This window comes from Rhincodon typus, chromosome 27, assembly GCF_021869965.1.
Source record: "Rhincodon typus isolate 14 chromosome 27, sRhiTyp1.1, whole genome shotgun sequence".
In the NCBI taxonomy this organism is placed as follows: Eukaryota; Metazoa; Chordata; class Chondrichthyes; order Orectolobiformes; family Rhincodontidae; genus Rhincodon; species Rhincodon typus.
In genome coordinates, this window is record NC_063358.1 from 17,328,332 (window position 1) to 17,348,547 (window position 20,216).

Sequence of the window (20,216 nt, forward strand, 5' to 3'; positions counted from 1 at the left end):
CAAGGATAATCCAGATAATTGTAGACCAGTGAGCCTGACATCAGTGGTGGGGAAGCTGCTGGAGAAGATACTGAGGGATAGGATCTATTTACATTTGGAAGAAAATGGGCTTACTAGTGATAGGCAGCATGGTTTTGTGCAGGGAAGGTCATGTCTTACCAACTTGATAGAATTCTTTGAGGAAATGTCAAAGTTGATAGATGAGGGAAGGACTGTAGATGTCATATACATGGACTTCAGTAAGGCGTTTGATAGTTCCTCATGGTGGGCTGATGGAGAAAGTGAAGTCGCATGGGGTCCAGGGTGTACTAGCTAGCTGGATAGAGAACTGGCTGGGCAACAGGAGACAGAGTTGTAGTGGAAGGGAGTTTCTCAAAATAGAGAACTGTGACCGGTAGTGTTCCACAGGGATCCGTGTTGGGACCATTGTTGTTTGTGATATACATAAATGATCTGGAGGAAGGTATAGATGGTCTGAGTAGCAAGTTTGCAGATGACACTAAGATTGGTGGAGTAGCAGATAGTGAAGGGGACTGTCGGAGAATGCAGCAGAATATAGATAGATTGGAGAGTTGGGCGGAGAAATGGCAGATGGAGTTCAATCCAGGCAAATGTGAGGTGATGCATTTTGGAAGATCCAATTCAAGAGCGAACTATACGGTAAATGGAAAAGCCCTGAGGAAAATTGATGCATAGAGAGATCTGGGTGTTCAGGTCCATTGTACCCTGAAGGTGGCAACGCAGGTCAATAGAGTGGTCAAGAAGGCATACGGCATGCTTTCATTCATCGGACGGGGTATTGAGTACAAGAGTTGGCAGGTCATGTTACAGTTTTATATAGGACTTTGGTTCAACCACATTTGGAATACTGCGTACAGTTCGGGTCACCACATTACCAAATGGATGTGGATGCTTTGGAGAGGGTGCAGAGGAGGTTCTCCAGGATGTTGCCTGGTACGGAGGGCGCTAGCTACGAAGAGAGGTTGAGTAGATTAGGATTATTTACATTAGAAAAACGAAGGTTGAGGGGGGACCTGATTGAGGTCTACAAAATCATGAGAGGTACAGATAGGGTGGATAGCAACAAGCTTTTTCCCAGAGTGGGGGACTCAATTACTAGGGGTCACGATTTCAAGGTGAGAGGGGAAAAGTTTAAGGGAGATATGCGTGGAAAGTTCTTTACGCAGAGGGTGGTGGAGGTACCTGGAATGTGTTGCCAGCGGAGGTGGTAGAGGCAGGCGTGATAGCGTCATTTAAGATGTATCTAGACAGATACATGAATGGGCAGGAAGCAGAGGGATACAGATCCTTGGAAAATAGGTGACAGGTTTAGATAGAGGATCTGGATCGGCACAGGCTTAGGGGGCCGAAGTGCCTGTTCCTGTGCTGTAGTTTTCTTTGTTCTTTGTTCTTTGATAAGAGATGGTTTTGGCTGCAGGGCCAATAGGTAGTGTCAGAAATGGGGTGGAATTAGAGAGATGAGGCTGAAGTGGGCCAATCTGGGAGAAGGAGAGAGGTTGGCCAGTCCTGAGTGAGTGGTGCAAATTCAGTCAGGGCCTATTCTATCCCATTGTTTTGCGACATTAGTTTCTTGTTTATTTAACTTTCAATTCTTGAGAACTCTGGGAGATGTGTAGTCAATGCAAAGAGGTGAAGGTGGCAACTTTGAACATAGTTTGGTCTCTGGTGATGAGCATGGGAATATCCTCCATGTATATATGTACTTAATGCATAAATCTGTGATTGGTTGCGTGCAAAGGGCACACTGTCAGAACTAAAATTAAAATATTTTTACAGAGCTCTATATTATTATGGGATAATTGGCTTACAGGCATTGGAAAACTGGTGAGTTGAATCTGGGGATGGTTACCTTCAGGCCATCAAGTTGGAGGTGGAGATTGAAATTATTATGGTGAAAAGGAGCTGGTTTGGGACAAGGAAGCTGTTAATCCTGGACTCAATTTGCCAGGATTACCAGTTAAAGGGAAAACAATACTTGTACATTATGGAAGGAAAGTGCTGATTGGTAGAGACATTGCCCTAGTCAGTGATGACTGATAGTTGACTGTCAAGCTTTGTTTAAATTTTAAACCAGGCAGTTTAACTCTGATTAGTCAAGGCATTGCCCTGCAAAATGAACCAGAGAAGGGTCTAGGCCCGAAACATCAGCTTTCCTGCTCCTCCGATGCTGCTTGGCCTGCTGTGTTCATCCAGCTCTACACCTTGTTATCTCAGAGGATGTCTTTCACCTATTTTGTTGAGTTGAAAGAGGTGCAGTGCATATGTACATATTCTTTACTGTGGTAAATAACAAGACCTTTGTGCATTAATACATGTAGTTTCTAGAGTGTGCAAGTGTGCCACACAATGGGACCAACTGGTGATCTTGAGTCGATTGTCAGCGTGATTCTTCTCACATACCAGGTTATTTAACCAATGCTGTCCACTTGCAGAATCACATCTAATGTGTGACATTAAGGACATGACATGGGATGTTGAGAGTTTTACAAGTGCAGGCTGATAAGATCTTGTTACGAACAGCAGAAGGGATACACTATTTTGCACGACCTGACAGTCTTTGGCATGTACAGCCTGTGGATGAAGCTATCATTATAGCAGCACTGAAATTCATTTACCATATTACTCACTTGAGTGATAGATATACATCTTTTTGGCTTGACAGCAATATCCTGTTAGTGGCATATCAACATGTAGATTTTATTAACAACCTCCTCAATGGTTTGGTTGGTAGTACTCTTGCCCCTGGATCAGGTTCAAGCCCTCCTTCAGAAACGTGGGCACAAAATGCAGGCTGATGCGCCCAGGCAGTTTTTGGGTGAGATTGTACATCAAGGTTCCATCGAGCTCTCTTAAATGGACATAAATGTTCCATGAAACTATTTAGAAGAAGAGCCAGGGGAGTTCTGTCCGTGTCCTGGCATTCATTTATCCCGCAAAAGGCATCACCGGAACAGATTGTGTGATCAGTTGTGGTCGTTGCTGTTTGTTGGACCTTACTGTAGGCAAATTATTTGCCACATTTCCTATGTCTTAACACAGGATACATATCAGAGTTTCAGAAAATTAGGATGTTCTGCGATCATGAAAGGTGCAATAAATGTATATTATATGCTAAATCTGAGCAGGTGATTGACTATCAGCTACACTTAGGCTAAGTTCAGATACGAGCGTGGTTACAATGAGTGCCTTATTTCTTTGTTGTAAATCCCATGTAATATTGGTATAACAATGTGGCAGTGTGATTCTCATCATATTTGCATGTTACATGGAGCAACATTATTTATCTGCCTTTTCAAATCTGGGGGCTTTGGATGAGTTAAGCTCAGCAGTCGTGTTTTGAGATTTTTTTTCCAAGTTATCGTTGTCGCAAGAACTACTGTTCAAAATGCAAAGAGCTCTGATTAGACTGTACCTTGCGCCCTGTGTCCAGATCTTGTTGCTCAAGTACAAGGTTCACATTTTGTTGTTACTAATGGTGCTAATAAAAGCCACAAGATCATTTAGTCTGAGGGATGGGTGTGTGTGTGTGTATTTTTTTTTTTGGAGAGGTGGGGGAAGGCGATGCTGCAATTGAGTTTCCTGACATTTTTTGAGAAGTTGTGCATGGGTTAAATTCAGTCAGTTCTGTTGTATGTATGCTGTCAGTGCAACCTGTTTGAACTGCGTATCTCTCCGTGTGTTGCTGCCTCTGTTGGAAATCTCTTGGGAAGTTGTACCTTAATGGTGCTCTTTTCTTTTTGTCTTTTAGTCACTGGAAGCAGATCAGGCTATCCTACTGAAGATGAAGAAGTTGATTAAAGCTATTCACTCCTCTGGACTCTGTAAGTCACACACTCGAACTTGGGTGTTGGAGTCACAATCCAAAATGTGTAAATTCTTGAAACCATATGATTGACTGAAAGTGTACTGTGCAAGGGGAAATATTTCCCTCTGACAAATGTGAAATGGAAAGAGATGAATGGAGAATTTTGTGTGGTGGAAAGTAGCCTTTTAAAGAGCTGCTTGTGTGAGTACATTTCCAAAGATGGGAGAGTTACTAAGGCTTTTGCATTCCTCCTGCTTCACTAATTTGCCATTTTATTAAGCAAGGCGAGCAGTGAGTTGTTCTAATTTACAAATGCGCTTGATGGATAATCTTGAGGTGACTATCAACCCAGATAGACGTTACTTTTCCACTCCGTTTGTGTGTGTATATATGCAATTTCTAACATTATCTACAGGCCTCAGCAGAGCACTAGTTAAATTTGCTTTATCTTTTAGCCCTGCGACACTGCCCCCCCCCATCTCTCTGCATATGGCTGATGGCTGTGGCGTAGAACTCTCACTTCTGAGTCAGAATAGTACCCACTCCAGAGGTATGAGCACCTAATATGGCTGTGACATTCTTGGTGATGAAGGGAGTTCTGCACTGTTGGTGTCTTATTTCAGACAAGAATTAAATCAAAGCCCTGTCCAGTGGATGTAAGTGGTCCTGTGACACTAGTTGAAAAAGAACAGAGATCTCCCTGGTGGCCTGCCAACATTTGTTCCTAAACCAACAACGCTTTATTTTAAAAAGATCAGATGATCAGATTATTATCTCACTGCTGTTTGTAGAACCTTTGTTCACAAATGATCTGTGTTTTCTACATTATGATAGTAACCGTACTTTAAAAGTATTGTAGGCTATAAAACAAAATGGGACATACTGAGGTCCTGAAAGATGGACTATAAACTCAGAAACGTGAATGTCAGTGGAAGTCATAGAGCCATAAGCATTAAAGGATGCCATTTGGCCCGTCATGTCTATGTTGGCTCGACCTATTCCATCATTTTGCTTCAAACTCTGATTCTTGAGCTATATCAATATGTATCCACATAATAAATACAATTTCCTCTTCCTCAGCTCCTCACTGTATTGGAGCAGCCCAGGATCTAACGAATCTGCATCAAAGAATTGTCCCCAACTCTACTCCACATTTTGGTTTTGGCTTAAACTGACCCTGTGTCATTGAGTCTAAAGCTTTAGGAGGTAACATTTGAGTCTGAGGCAAAGGTGAGAGTTCTCCAAATGTTTACTTTCAACAGAAATGATTACCTGCTGATCATTTCAGCTAATAATGAAACGATTATTGGATGATTGGCATCTCAGTGTTCAGAATCAGCTACTGTAAGAGACTAGTCATATTTCTTACTGGCTATGTGTCTCATGGGCACCTGAAGGGATAGAAAGATTATATTTCCCTGGGATTGATGTCCCCCGTCCAAACCCCCGCCCCAGCCAGCAACAATTTCATTTCATTTTCTAAAAAAAGGAGCAATATGAAGCTGTGTGGAAGCGGCTAAACTGTATACCATCACATCATTTTATGGGCAGGATGGTGGCGGAAGGCAGATTGACACCTGGATTATTTACCAATTTGTATAATGTTGACATTATTTGGATATGTGCCAATTAATGTGGCCATAGACTGGTACATATTAAGATCAGTTTTGGGCATTTGAAGAAGGTTCATGTCAAGGTCTGCCTGATTGCTAGAATACCCTATGAATCTTTTCCAAACTGCACATTCATTACAAATGAAGAGTGAGTGAAGGAAAGGGAACAAATAGATTTCTAGCTCTCCCTAAAGTCGACTTGGTCAGACATGTTACGACACATCTCTGGGACAGATGTGACTTAAAGCCAGGCCTCCTGGCCTAGAGGTAAGGAGACTAGAATCTTAAATGTTGTGAGCTTCCTGATGTCTCATTTCCATTATGTGGCAGTCTGGACTGTAGGAGACGTGGCTGCTCCATTCTCTGAAAGGTGTGCAGTGACTGTGGCTAAAACCAATTGCAGACCAACTTTAGAGTTGTAATTCAGTATTCTCTTAAGGTTAACATGCAGGTTCAGTTGGTGGTTAGGAAGCCAAATGTAATGTTGGCTTTCATTTCAAGAGGGCTAGAATACAAGAGCAGAGATGTTCTGCTGAGGCTGGTCAGACTGCATTTGGACTATTGTGAGTAGCTTTGGCCCCCGTATCTAAGGAAAGATGTGCTGGCATTGGACAGGGTCTGGAGGAGGTTTACAAGAATAATCCTGAGGATGAGGGCTTGTCTTTTGAAGTGTGTTTGAGAATTCTGGGTCTATCCTCATTGGAGTTTAGAAGGATGAGGGAAGATCTGATTTGAAGCTGGCAGGATATTGAGAGACCTGAATAGAGTGGACATGGAGAGATGTTTCCACTAGTAGGAGAGACTAGGACCGGGGACATAGTCTTAGAGTGAAGGGACAACCCTTTAGAACTGAGATTAGGAGGAGGTTGTTCACCCAGAGTATGATGACTCTGTGGAACTCATTGCCATTGAAAGCCCTGGAGGACAGGTCGTTGATTGTATTTAAGACAGAGATGTTCTTCTTTGGTAAGAGGAACATGGGTTATGGGGAGGAGGCAGGAGAGTGGCATTGAGAAACGTATCTGCCAAGATCGAATGTTGGAGCAGACAGGATGGGCTCCATGGCCTAATGCTGCTCCTATATCTTGTGGTGTTATGATGGTGCGATTAGATGGAGAGAAACCCCATTCCCATTGACAGAAGGATCAGGAACCAAAGGACACCAATTAAGGTGATTGGCAAAAGTGGCAGCAGGACAAGAAAAAACCCCTTCAGTGGCAAATGATTAGCATCTGGAATGTTCTTTCCCAGGAGTGTGCTGGAGGCAGGTTCAATTGTGGCTTCTAAACAAAAAGGAATTAGATGAGCACCAAATTAAGAGGGGTAAGCCAATCAGGGCTACAGGGAAAGGCACAGGAGGTGGAGCCAGCAGACTTGATGTTCCACAGTGCGAGCATGGACCCAATAGCTGAATAGCATCCTTCTGTGCTGTCACCATTCTATGATCTTATGAGTCTGTGCAATTGGTAGATTTCTGTCAGACAATGGCATTAAAGTGTTGAGCAATTTCAGTGGAATCCCCCATAAAACTTAGCTTGATTTCAGGTTTTTGCGAGTTTATTTATGTATTAAGATGTTTGATTCCAGTGAAATTTTTCTTGATGCTCATTTGTAAATGCACCATATTTTCTGTCTTGCTCATTCCCCTTTCTCTTCCCAGCCTGAGAATTTCATCTCTGATTTGCGCGAAGGTAACTAATGCTGATTAGGTTTGTTGTACTGATACCACCTTTAGCCTGTGCACTCCTGATTTTAGGGAGAATGAATGATTTATTTGTTTGGATTCTCCGTCTCCACTGAAGCTGGTACAGAGAACGTACTTCTGGTGTGTTGATGTGGGAATTAGTATGGGCGTTGCTGCCTATCCTGTGAACCTATATCTAATGAGAAGCCTCTATTTTTTTTTCACTTGGTGTTGGTGTTCAGCACATGTGGAGAATAAGGAGCAGTACTTTGAAGTTCTGGAGAGCTTCGGGAACCACCACCTGTCTCAAAATAAGAATGAGTTGTCCATGGGTTTCCTGAACCTTGGTGTTTTCACACGTGAAGTTACAGCACTCTTTAAAAACCTGGTAAGTCTGTTTAGCTCACCAATTCACTGTATGCCATTATAAGCATCTGGTTCTCAATAGGTGATAGGAAAATAAGCTCTGAGGTGGACTTAAAGGTTTCAAAGGGATAGAGAGGGTTCAGTGACTGGACAAAAAGGCGGCAGATAGAATATAATGCACTTGATTTTTCTGTTTGTTAGGAAGAATGAGAAGAACCGAATAATGTTTAAATGGTGAGAGATTTGTAAATGTTGAGGGTGTGTGTGTGTAAATCACTGAAGTGTAATATGAAAGTACAGCCAGCAATTGGAAAGGCAATTGATAGATTAACGTTTTATTGCAAGTGTGTTGGTTTACAAGAGTACAATGACTTGCTGCAATTATATTTGGGCTCTGGTGGGCGACAGCTGTCATACTGTGTCCAGGTTTTCTCTCATTATGTAAGGAAGGATATGTTATCTTTAGGATTAGGGGATGCAGTGAGATTTACTAAATTGATTCTTGGGCTGAGAGCTGTCTTGTGGAAGTGTGGGGAAAATGAGAAGGAAAACATCTTGGTTAACCAAAAAACTTCTCAATAATAGAGTTTAAAGCATATGTTTATTGTTCTCAACTTTATGCACGCCCCTGTTCTCATAGGAAGAGGAGAAGGCTATTCAGCCTACTGGGTTTGCAACACCAATTAACATGATCCTGGTTGATCAACCCTTCCTATGTCTTTTATGCACATGATCCTTTGAAGCTATTGATAATCAAAGTTTACACTCCTCTCTATTATAAATATGCTCAAAAATAGAGTTCCAATAGCCTTTTAGGATAGAGAATTCCAAAGATTTATCACTCTGAGTTTAAAAAACAACTCCTCTTCTCAATCCTAAATGACAACCAACTTTATTTTTAAATTGTGCCTCCTGGGTCTAGACTCTCCAGCCAGGTGGATCATTTTACCTGCACCTACCCTGGCTGTAGGTTTCAATGAGACACTTCTCACTTTTTTGAAATTCTAGAGAATACAGGCCCAATTTTCCCAGTCTCTCTTTATAGGAAAGTCCTGCCGACCTGGGAACAAGACTGATGAACCTTATTACTGCCCATAGAGGGAGTACAATCCTTCCTGAGATGAGGAGGACAAAGCTGCACAGTTATCTCAACCTTCAGCCCTGGGTCTACTAGTTTCCATTATGACTCAACTGTCTTGTTTGGCCTTCTGTTTCCCTTATCTCCTCACACTGTATAACGATGAATAACCAGGGTTGTTATTGTTACTGCTGAACTAACACTTCCAAAGCCATTCTTGGTCAAGTATCCCATCATGCTAGGAAGAAATAGAGCATAACTAGACCAGGCTATCATGCACTTTAATTTTAACTCTCTTGCCTCTGCTTCATTGGCAGCATAGATATTGAGAGGCTGTTGCCCAGTCTAAAACTAGGGGTCATAGTTTCAATATAAAGGATATATTCAATACTAAGATCTCTGGATATTTTTGACACTAAAGAAACTGGGGAGTATGGCTACAAGGCTGATTTTAGAAGTGCAACCATGATCTTACTGTGGGAAAGAATAGCTGAGCCACATGGCCATAGTGTTCCTGTTTCTTACATTTATGTAGGTCCCTGGAACACTGAAATTGCAGATTTAAGTATATAGTATTACAACAATATATTACTGTAGTGTTTATTTAACAAGGTCATGCTCACAGCCAGACCTAATGTGAATTCCAGACATGTTACAGTTCTTAGCTCAGTATAGTGTGTCTTTCTGAATCCAAATAGACAGTTATCTTCCATTACCAGCATTACTCATTTCCATCTATGTATTACAGCTTTTATCCATGGTTGCCTCACCCCATCTGCTGCTGAAATCCTCACCTATGTCTTTAGTATGTCTAGATTTGACAATTCCAGTATTCTACTAGCTAGCTTCCTGTTTTGCATTCTCAGTGAACTTGGTCAGCCAAAATGTTACTGCCTGTATCTCCACCCCAACCACATGATCCCTTTACACCTCTGTCCCGTTTCCAAGGAATAGGTGACTGTTGTGCATTTGCCAGTTAGCAGTCTATTTTGCAGAGCAGAAAATTTATACTGATTTTAAAATATCTCTTCAAAGGCTACGCCTTTGGAAATGGTACAAACATGTCCAAAGCTCTGGCTCTTCTGGTGCTTTTGGAAGCTTGTGTTTACATTAGCTCTTGGGGGCTACACCAAGCCTTAGTCAATTAAGCACAGTGACCATAGAACCGGAAGCAGACAAATATAAGTGAAACATCGGTCAATTAAACCATTGAGCATTTGTCAGTACAGTGAACTCCTTTATTCGTTGTACCAAATTGCACTTACTTTCACTTCTAGATATTTGTCTTCTTGATAACGAAGTGGAAATAGACTTTCTTTTATTAAAACCTTCATTATCTTGTGTAGCTGAATCACTCTTGGCATTTCCTGTCCATGAATAGTCTCTCCATTATGTTTTAAAGCCCTGTTCAGACATGAACAGTTCAAAAGCTACCATTAGTTCAACTATCACTTTGCAAAGTTTGTAGGCTATCATTTAATTGGTAATGCATCCAACTAGGATACTGTTTCAGCATCACAATCCACATGGTCAGCAATGTCAAAGATATATATTCTTAAAGTATAATACCAACCTTCAAGTTAGGAGAAAGAAAATAAGTGTTGTTTGCAACAAAATGTTTTTACACCGCTGTATAAAACATGGGTCACAGTTGATAAAGCAGTAGCTTATATTTCCTTTCCATGGGAATGGCCAGACTATGGTGTCCTGGAAATGTCAGAGGGCAGCTTCCTTGCAACATGTTTTTAAAACCCATATTGTTCCTGTTATTGGGTCTTTTAGTGATCCAGTAAAGAAAGAACTTGTATTTGTAAAGCATCTTGCAACACCTTGGCAAGTGACAAAGCACCAATGAAATACTTTTGAAGTGTGGTCTCTGTTGTAATGTAGGAAACCAATAACTGTCACTGCAGAGTTAGATCTATAAGCAGAATGTCAATATGAGCAGATTATTTTTTTCTTATGATGGTGATTTGAGGGATGAAGGTTTATAAAACAGCAAACATTTTTTTAATAGTTGAAAACAGGCTTACGAATCAATTCTTCTATTGTTAGCTGACAAACTCCATCTGGCAAGCCTGCACCTTTAGATTCTCTCTCAAACTAGTTGCTTAATTGCAGTGTTGGATACCTTGCTTATTGTGGTTATGGGATGTTCTGTAACTTACAGTATTGTTCTTAAGATGATACATTGTTATAATTGTAAATAGAAAACGGGATGAAAAGAGAACCACAATCAAAGCTATTTCGTAACGCTTTATTCATCTTTCCCATTTTGGAAAGTTGGCCATATTTGGTAGACAAAAGGAAAAATATTCAGTTGAAATCTTGCAGCAACGCCAGACTGTCTCTAATGAGAACAGGTTCACTTTATTTGACCTTGAGCTGATGTTCATCTTTTCTGCCACCAAGACTGCCTCATTTCTAATTTTGTAACATCGCTCGTCTCCATGCTTTTCTTGACCTACCTACTGCTGAAACACTCACTCAACCTCCAGTTACCCACAGAATCAATAACTGCTGCTCTCCTGGCCAGCCTCTCACCTTGCATCCTGTGTAAACTAAAGCCCACCCAAAATCCTACCTGTCTCCAAGCTGGCACCAAGTCCACTTCACCCACCACTCTGTACTTGTAGGCTAACAATGATTTATTTTTTTCGCTCCCCCCCTCCGTCACCCCTTCCATGGCCTCTCTGGAACCTTCTGCCAATCTTTGTTGTACATGCAGGAGTACCAGAATCTCTCCACACCTCCAATTCTGGACTTTTGCATATCCCAGGTTTTCGTTGCCCCATTATTGGCCATGCTTTTATTGCCATCAATGTCCTGAATTATGGAATTTCCCCTTCCTTAGATCTTTTTGCCTCACCATCCTCCCTTCTTTTTGAGGTGCTGGGTAAAGTTTGTTAACATTCCTGTGAAGTGCCTTGGAAAGTTTATATGGTTTTAAAGGTGCTTTATAAATATGCTGTAATGGCAAGTTTGTCACTGGTGTTTCCATGATCCTGCTTGTATGAAGTGTAAATATTCATACGGTGAACAACATTATGGGCCTTCAGTACATTGAAGCCATGTATTTTATTTGTGTTTGATTTATGTGCACTTTTCTAGTGATATTTCCATATTATGAATGGAATGGTGATGAAGTTGTGATATCTAACCTTGCTTGGAAGCAATTATCTATTTCCATGTTGGATTTTAATGGTGACCTTTTAAAAAATTTCTTTTACAGACTCAAAACATGAACAACATCCTTTCTTTTCCATTGGACAGTCTGCTAAAAGGCGATTTGAAGGAAGGAAAAGGGGTGAAGTTGCTTCTCTTTTTATCTGTCTTTGCAGAATTGTAACCTTAACACCCATGTTTAGCCTGGATATGTAACTGGCTATGGCTATGGTGTAGGAGAACATCAACTGTCTCTTTTGGAAGACATGATTTTGGATTTCTGCTTCCTGGATGACGTCTGACAATTTTTATGCTAGGGCTGTGTGTACCTTTTATAGGATATCCACACTATTCAATTTCCTTTCCCCTCCTCCTTATAGGGGAGGTTCTGTAAAATAAAGACAAGGGACTAAAAAGGGTCAAGGTTTCTAAGGAAATTGAATAACAAGTTAAAAATTTGCATTTTCTGATTGAATATGGAGTAAATTATCCATAAATTGGTCACCTGCCATATGGAGCAAAGTTTGTGTACCACCGACAATGTCCAGAACATAACCCCTGGCCACCTAAACCTTGAAGCCAAAGCAACTAAGCTAGAGTGGCCAACACTCCAGAATTGACCTGGAGTCTCCAGTAGTTGAAAGTTAATCTCTAGGTCATTTCTGCATGTGAAATAATCAGCAAAGTTATGGGTGCATTAAATTCTTTCCCTAATTTTGTCTGAATGCTTTTGTTAATTAGTTTTAAAAATCTGTAAATGTGTAAGGGAGAGGAAAAGGCTGTTTGGCTGATGGTCAAGAATGACCCAGTTGAGTTTTCCCATTGGCTTTGGGAACCTGAAGCACTGTGAAGTTATGTTATTCATGTTATTATGTTCAAATTATGTTAAGACATGATGTTCAACAAGGGATTGGGAGTGGCTGGGGTCGGAGCTGCTGGAGGTCATGTGACACTCCTGGAATATGTCCAACCTTAGTTGGTACCCCCATTATATACACCGGCTATGTTTTGTTCTGATTTAAACTATTTGAGCCTGCAGGCTTAGCATGAGTTTTTTCTTTGGCATTCTTGTCTTGTTGGTAGGTAAGTCACAACTCATTTAATTTGCTTTGCATTCCAGTCATTTGCGCTCTGTTGCCTTGGAATTTGAGAGTCTGTATGAGGCCTCTTGAGAGGTTTGCTGGTTGTAACTAAATGATTCACAACAAAATCAAAAAGGTTTGTGTGCAGTGTGCTACGTGTGATTCAGATGGAGTGGTGGCTAGACTGGTTAATGTTTTGAGCTGTCTTTATTGAATGGCACTGAGACTACTCTTCAGATTCTGCGACTGCATTGTTTCTGCTCAGTTCTTGATCTTGGAGGTGGGGCCAAATTATATTGCAACCTACGCATTGTCTCTGCTCAGATGACTTGATGCAGCCAATATGCGTGTATCAGTTTGTTGCACCATTGACTGACCCTTTTTTGTGTTTACTCTGGCGGTGAATTTGCACTGGAATTGGCAAGGACATGGTGGGGGAGGGCGCAGGACGGAGTGTTGCCAGCCTTTGGGTGGTACCTGGACTTTGTCTTCTGGAGTCACTCCAAATACTGATGTGAAAGTTTTTCATATTCTGGTTTTCCTTGAAACATGGCACCCCTTTAAAATCAAATGACATGAATAAGGCTTTGTACTTGAGCCGAATTCTGAAATGAGGTTGCTGCCTTTTGATTTGAGTCACTGTCTGAGACTGAACAGCGTACCCGCAGCTCGCTGGAAGGTTTTAACATCCATTCTTGACTGAGCTGACAGCTGTGCATGTGTGTGAGCTGTGAAATCTTTGGAAACTGGCCACATGTGGAAATTCTATTTGTTTTAATGTTTCAGTAGAAGTCACCACTGAGACCTGGAACATTAATTTCCTCACACTTTCGACTCCTTTTAATGTCAAATTGATGCATTCTACGTCAAATGCTTATTTTACTCTGAAGCCCCTGCAGCCCGCTATGAGCATCTCGTGACAATATGCATGCGCCACTTGCATTTGTACATTGCAGTCCTGATGCCATATCCTGTGTAGATGTCTGTCATTAACCTGTTCAGATATGTTATGACACACCTCCGGGGTAGGTGATTCTGGAACCTGGGTCTCCTGGGTCTCTTGGCCCAGGGGTAGGGACATTACCACTATGCCACAAGCAACCTCCTGTCTCGTGTGTATGGTTGGCAACTTGGTGTTAGATGTAGGCCAATCCATGCTATGAATTTGTAGCCATTAAGAGCAGCTCCTTTTAATGTCAGACCTGCTTTGGACCAGCTGATGAGGGGAGCCATTTATTTTCCTATTTGATTTAAACCATTTCTGGTTGGCTTGAGCTGAATTGAAATCCAAGGAACAACACATTGACTGGTCATGAAATTTGTAAAATAAAATCATAAGGATTCTGTTTCGACCATTGTTTCTCTGATCTCTGCCTCACTTTAAGTTATAATCACTAGAAAGCAGGATGCTACTGAAAAGGGCTGGTTAAAATAAGTTGACAGAGTAGATTGTGCCTTTTGAAAGAAAGAAGATTAAGAGATGTAGTTAGCGATGCAGGTGGTAGGGAGACTGCTGCTATGAATGCGTTTATTCAGAATTTTAAATTTTATTGCAGTTACACGGTTTAACTGTAGTGCTTTTGGGAACTGTGTTTGAGCACCCACTCACCGCTGGTTCAATTATTGCCTAATATTATTCAGTCCTGACCTATGTACTTTGTGGCTGTGAGAGTGAGTGGACTGTGAAGCTCCCAGTCTAACAGTCATTGATTCTTGGCAACAATTTCTAGTGTGGCAGATAGATGTTGACTTTGCCATCCATTTAAGAATTGAGGTCAATTAAATTGGTCTTTAATTTCTGCCCGCAGGACCCAAAGAAACTCATTGAAAAAGCTTGGAAAGACTATGAAACCAAAGTGTAAGTACTCTGTGATCGAAAGAACCATCATCCATTCCTTCTTCAGATGGCATTATTCATTTTTGTTTTTGTCGACCTGATTAGGCAAATGGTAATTTAGCTTAACATATTATGCAAAAGAGTGCATTGCTTCTCAACATTGCACTGGATCACATTTTTTTTGTGATCAATGCCATAGAGCAGGGGTTGAACATAACCCTATAATTCAGAGTTAGTAGGTCATAGCTGGGACAATATTGAGACTAAAACAAGTGATTGAACATTTCATGTTGCTATTTGAAGTATTGGGAGTTTTCTACATCTCATGTTCTCTAAATAATTCTGTTTATTTAAGAAAAATGCAAGTTTTATTGAACATTCACCTCATTACCATGCATTAAGAAATTTGTTCTTGGAGTCATTGAATCTTAAAGCACAGATACCATTCTGCCCTTTAGATTTGTGCCAGCTTTTTGGAAGACCCATTCAGTCCCACTCCCCTACTCTTTCCACATAATTTGTTCTTGAATCTGCTTCCACAATACTTCTAGTCTCTGCATTCCAGATTATCATAACTCATTGCTTTTAAATTTTAAAAATCCTTTTATCTTCTATTTGTTTCTTTTATTAAATGCATTGTGTCTGCATTCACTGATTATTGACTTCTCAATCCGTGGAAACATTTTGTCCCGTCTCTAGTCTATCAAAACTCTTTTTATGATTTTGAACACCTCTATTATATTTTACTTTAATGCTGTTCGTACTGTGAGGAGAATCATTCCAATGTCATTAGTTTCTTCACCGTCCTGACATTTTTCACTCCTAGTTCTGCTCTAGTAAATGTTCTCTGCATCTTTTTCAAAGGCCTTTACTTATTTTAAAGTAACTTGTGTGAACTGCCTTGAGACTTTTGAGAGATGTGATAAGGTGCTGAAGAAATGGTATTCTCATTTGTTGCATGTGTCAATCAAGGCCTGGCTGTAAGTAAGGTCTGGACTTATTGTCTTGTGTTCTAATATTTGCTTGTTTTCCTTTTTTTTCCTATATTGGACATTGACATTGCTGGCAGGACCAGCATTTATTGACCATCCCTAGTTGCCCTTGAACTTTGTGATTTGTTAGCCCATTTCAGAGGACAGTTGAGAATCAGCCACCTCTCTGTGGGTCTGGAGTCACATATAGCCAGGCCAGGTAAAGGCAACAGATTGTTATCATGTATTTTCAAGATGGCAATCAGTGATGATTGTCATGGTTACCATTAGCTTTGATTTCAGATTTATTCATTGGATTTATATTTCAGCAGCTGCTGTCATGGGAGTTGAACTTCTGTGCACGGAGCCCTGGCTTGAGCCCTTGGATTCCTTAGTCTAGTGACATTTACCCCTACATCACCATCTCCCCAACAATGAGAAATTTGATTGAAGTCTTCTGCATTTGCCTTCAGTGGGTGGAAGAAGAAATTTTCTGAATCTTTGTACGAACAGTTTTAGAAATTTTATGAAAGTTTGGGCTCAAAACCAAATAACCAGCAACCCTATCGCCAAATCCCTTGAACTTTTTAAAGTAGGATTCTATTGTGTCCTTTGATGTCAATTTTGGATTACAATGAATTTTCTTCCTGTTGATGAAGCCTATCTTCCATTTGCTCTGGTATGAAACTTTCCCTCTCTTCTAGGGGTTTTTCATTGGAAATAATTGTTGTGTTGTTGGTTCCCGACACTGAATTTTACTTTCCATTGTTAACTGGCTTCTGGGCTGAGCTTCTGTTCAGAGGGTGACAGACTTCTGTGTCTTTCCCATGTTAAATTTTATTCATGATAACAGTTGTTAGGTGAAGCATAGCATTTTTTTGACGGAGGAGGCAAAAGGTTTAAAATGGTTAGAGGTTTGTTTTTCTGCTTTTAACTTCCCGTCTTTCATCTACTGCTTAGGAAACGTTTGGTGAACCGAGAAAAGGGAAGCTGTTTTGAAATTTAGACTTCAATCGAGGACTGAGTCTTAAATAGTTCTAGGGAACACAAAATGAAAACAAATTCTTTTTTAAATTTCTTTTCAGTACTGATAGCGTTTTATGGTTATTGTTTGTGTGATGTTATACAGTATGACATAGCTAGTTACTTATATAGGATATGAAGTCAATGATAATGGATAGAGTAAATGACAGAGAGAAAGAGAGGAAGTAGGGCAAAAAGACAATCAAATTGGATTAATTTAGCACCATTCACCTTCTTTGGAAGCCACAAAGCATTTTACAGTCTTTTGTTTAAAAAGTTATAAACGCTGTTGAAATAGAAGAACAGAGCTGACAATTTGTGCACAGCAGGGTCCCACAGGCAATAATGTGATGAGGACCAGCTAGTCTGTTTTATTTTTGTGATGTTGGTTGGGATTAGCCAGAACACTGATGTGTAAACCCCTGCTCTTTTGAATTGTGCTATGGAATATTTCATGTTCCCTTGAGATCAGGCAGGGTCTCAGTTTAATGTCTCACCCAAATGACTACATCCCCGACAGTGCAGTGCTCCCTGGTACTGCATGTGGCGTGTGATCTTGGGTCATGTGTTCAAGTCCAGGATGATAGAATGTGTAGTTTTAAAAAATACATATTGTTTGTTTCACTTCTGTTTTCTGAGGTGCAGTTACATTAATGCTAACTATCTTCTATCGCCTCAAACCACGCGGACAATAGTACCATACAGGCAAACACAGTGAAAATTGAAAGATTTTACATATAGACTCTGCCTGTGTCTGTGTGCTCTATCTTTGACACATTTTAAACTCCATGCTACATTTGTATTTGTAATGCTGACCTTTCACACTCTTTCCATCTTCTGGTAATCCTATCTTGTCTTTTGAGTTGCAGATTACTCCACACTGGAAAGATCTTTTTGAATGTGTTTGGACTATGTCGGACTATATTGAGCACATGTTCTCATCAGTATGATCCAGTTAGCTCACCCTATCATGCACTATATTTTTTAACTGAACTTGCCCTGACACTGCACCTCTATCAGTTTGAGTGAAAAGCAAATTGAAAGGCACCTATTTTCAATTGATCATATTCAAGTCTCTGCTGTCATTCACCCATCTATGTGCTTACCCCCAGTACATTAGCTGCCAATTAATAATGCCTTTTAATTTTATTTATTTATTAAATTCTGTGTTCAAATACCACCGTTGCCTTGTCAATAACCTCCTTTATAGAATTACCGCAATTGTTACAATACAGAAGGAAGCCATTTGGCCCCTCAACTTCACAATCTTCCAAATGCAGTTATGAAGAAAGATCATATTGGAGTAGAAACAATCCACTGTTTCTCTCTCCACAAAATGCTACCAGACTTAGAGTTTCTCCGGCATTATTTTCATTCCAAAGTATCTGCATTACTTTGCTCTAACTTGAGCCTCTTGTGCATTCGCTCCTTCCTTTGCTGCACCATTAGTAGCTATGCCTTCGTCCACTTAGGCCCTAGGCTTTGGAATTCCCTCCTGAAACTTTCCCTTCACCCATTTTAAGACACTCCTTTTAACACCTGGCCGATTTGCCCATGATTTTAAATCTGTTTTTACATCTTCTTGTATCGTACTATGTAAAATTGTCCTCTGAAGTCGCTTGCAGTCTTTTACTATGTTGAAGGGTACTATAAAGATCTTTGAATCTGGTCCATTAGAGAACTATTTATGTAAACGGGTTTAAAACTGCTCAATGGGAAGGTGAGCTGTCTACAGGTGAGGGGGAAGTGGGGGAAGCCTGGTTTCTACTTCCAAGTACCAAATGGGAGGATTTTATAAACTTAAGTGAGATGTGAGTCTTTGATTGCAGTTTAAGTTCAAAGAAAGCAATTGTCTGTTCATTCTGATACTGGTAAAGGAGTTTTAAACCAGGTTGTGAGGTCTTAACATCAGACGTGCCAACTTTGTTCATACTGTTTTTGGTCTCCGCTTATGTGCTGAAGATTAGATCAGTCTCGATTGTGCTTTGTGATGGCGAGTTCCACATTCTAACCACTCTAAAACTAAAGAAGCTTCTCCTAAATTGCTTTTTTGATTTATTAGTAGCTAACTTCCTTACATCTACTCGTTTGGATCCCCTTTCAAGGGAAAACATTTCCCTTGCGCTACTCTTTCAAACCTTTATCAGGTCATCCTTCAATCTTCTTTTAGGGGAAAAAAGAGCCGAAATCTGTTCAATCTTCCTGGATAATTATAACCTCTCAAATCATGAATTGTAATGTGTTCTGTGATTGTATCCACAGCAATCTGGAAATCCCATTTCATGCTCACATTACAGTTTGTATCAGATGTTGAGGGTTATCACACAAAGGAAAAGCACCTTGAAATCGTTGGGGAAAACCCTACTTGTGTCACAATGTTTGGAGCCACGTGGAACAGGCAATGCAAGGCAGCGTGCATCTGACCAATTTTGGCTGAGGTTGTTGTTTTGCTTTGTATCTCCATTTACTTTTCAGTAATAAAATTGAAAAGGAAAAGAAAGACCGTGCCAAGCAATTTGGATTGAGTCGTTCAGAAATCAATGCAGCTGAACTCGCGGATGATCTGGACAAAGAGCGAAAGATGTTCCAACTCCAAATGTGTGAGGTGAATTGACATTTTTTTAATATTCGAGACTTATTTCTATCTGTGATGTTAGAAAGGAAATCGTCCAATTTGTATTGTGACCTCCAGGTATCCCAAAATACACCTAAAATAAATACCCACTTTACATCCGTCTATGAGGACAGATGGAGCCTCAATTTAATACCTCAGTTGAAAATTGGTATCTCTGATAGTGCAGCACTCCCTTGGAGTTGGCCTTTATTATGGGCTCAAGTCTTTGGACATGAATCCTTAGCCTTCTGCCTTGAGAGTACATTACTGCCAAGCCATGGCTGACACCAGTCTAATCTATGATTCTAATGATGTATGAGGAGGTCTTGCAGCCTGTTGTGTCAGCAGCAGCAGTTGGAGTGAGCAATTCACACATTGCCAGTCTCCCATCTTCTCCTTCGAACCCTGCAGCTCCTCTTTATTGTGTTGGCCTAATTCGCAAATTCTTGGCTTTATGAATAGTTGTGTGTTAACATGCACCTACCTGGAAATGTTACATTTGCAAAGTCTGTGTTGCATTTGTACCTGATGTAGTTCAAGCAGCATCGATTAAATGTCAGCAAATCTCTTTAAGTTAGAACACAGATTTTTTTTAATTATCTGGTCTAGCTTGGTGACATTTATTGCCCTCCCCTGTGGCAAGTTGCAAGGGAGAGGGACATTTTGGGGCCCATCACCTTCCTGCCTCTGAACTGATTATTTCTGGGGTGGAGGGGGAAAGGAATATGGATACCTTTTCCCTTCCCATCAACAATTGAGACCCTAAAAGAGTCAATTACTGGCCACTTGAGAGAAGCATTTAGGGTAATGGGAGCAGGTTGAGATGTACTGAGAGCCAGCCCATTCCATTGCTGCTGATTTTCATCCCCACTCCCTCCCACCTCAGCACCACCTGTGACAACTGGCTCCACCGCCCACCCCCCCCCCCCCCCCCCCCCCCCCCCCCCCCACCCCCCC

General features: G+C 40.8%; 1 protein-coding gene across 2 annotated transcripts in view; it reads left to right on the forward strand.

The window, feature by feature from the left end:
• LOC109929350 (arf-GAP with SH3 domain, ANK repeat and PH domain-containing protein 2-like) overlaps positions 1-20,216 on the forward strand; it is a 64,942-nt gene that overhangs the window by 15,651 nt on the left and 29,075 nt on the right. Inside the window, exons 2-6 of one of the 2 annotated variants that reach the window (XM_020529024.2) lie at positions 3,770-3,842; positions 7,366-7,511; positions 11,800-11,874; positions 14,623-14,672; positions 19,121-19,250. In XM_020529024.2, coding sequence (XP_020384613.2) covers positions 3,770-3,842; positions 7,366-7,511; positions 11,800-11,874; positions 14,623-14,672; positions 19,121-19,250 — 474 coding nt within the window. Of the gene's footprint in view, positions 1-3,769; positions 3,843-7,365; positions 7,512-11,799; positions 11,875-12,873; positions 12,951-14,622; positions 14,673-19,120; positions 19,251-20,216 lie in introns of those variants that run through there. The other variant, XM_048613237.1, reaches the window with a different exon arrangement.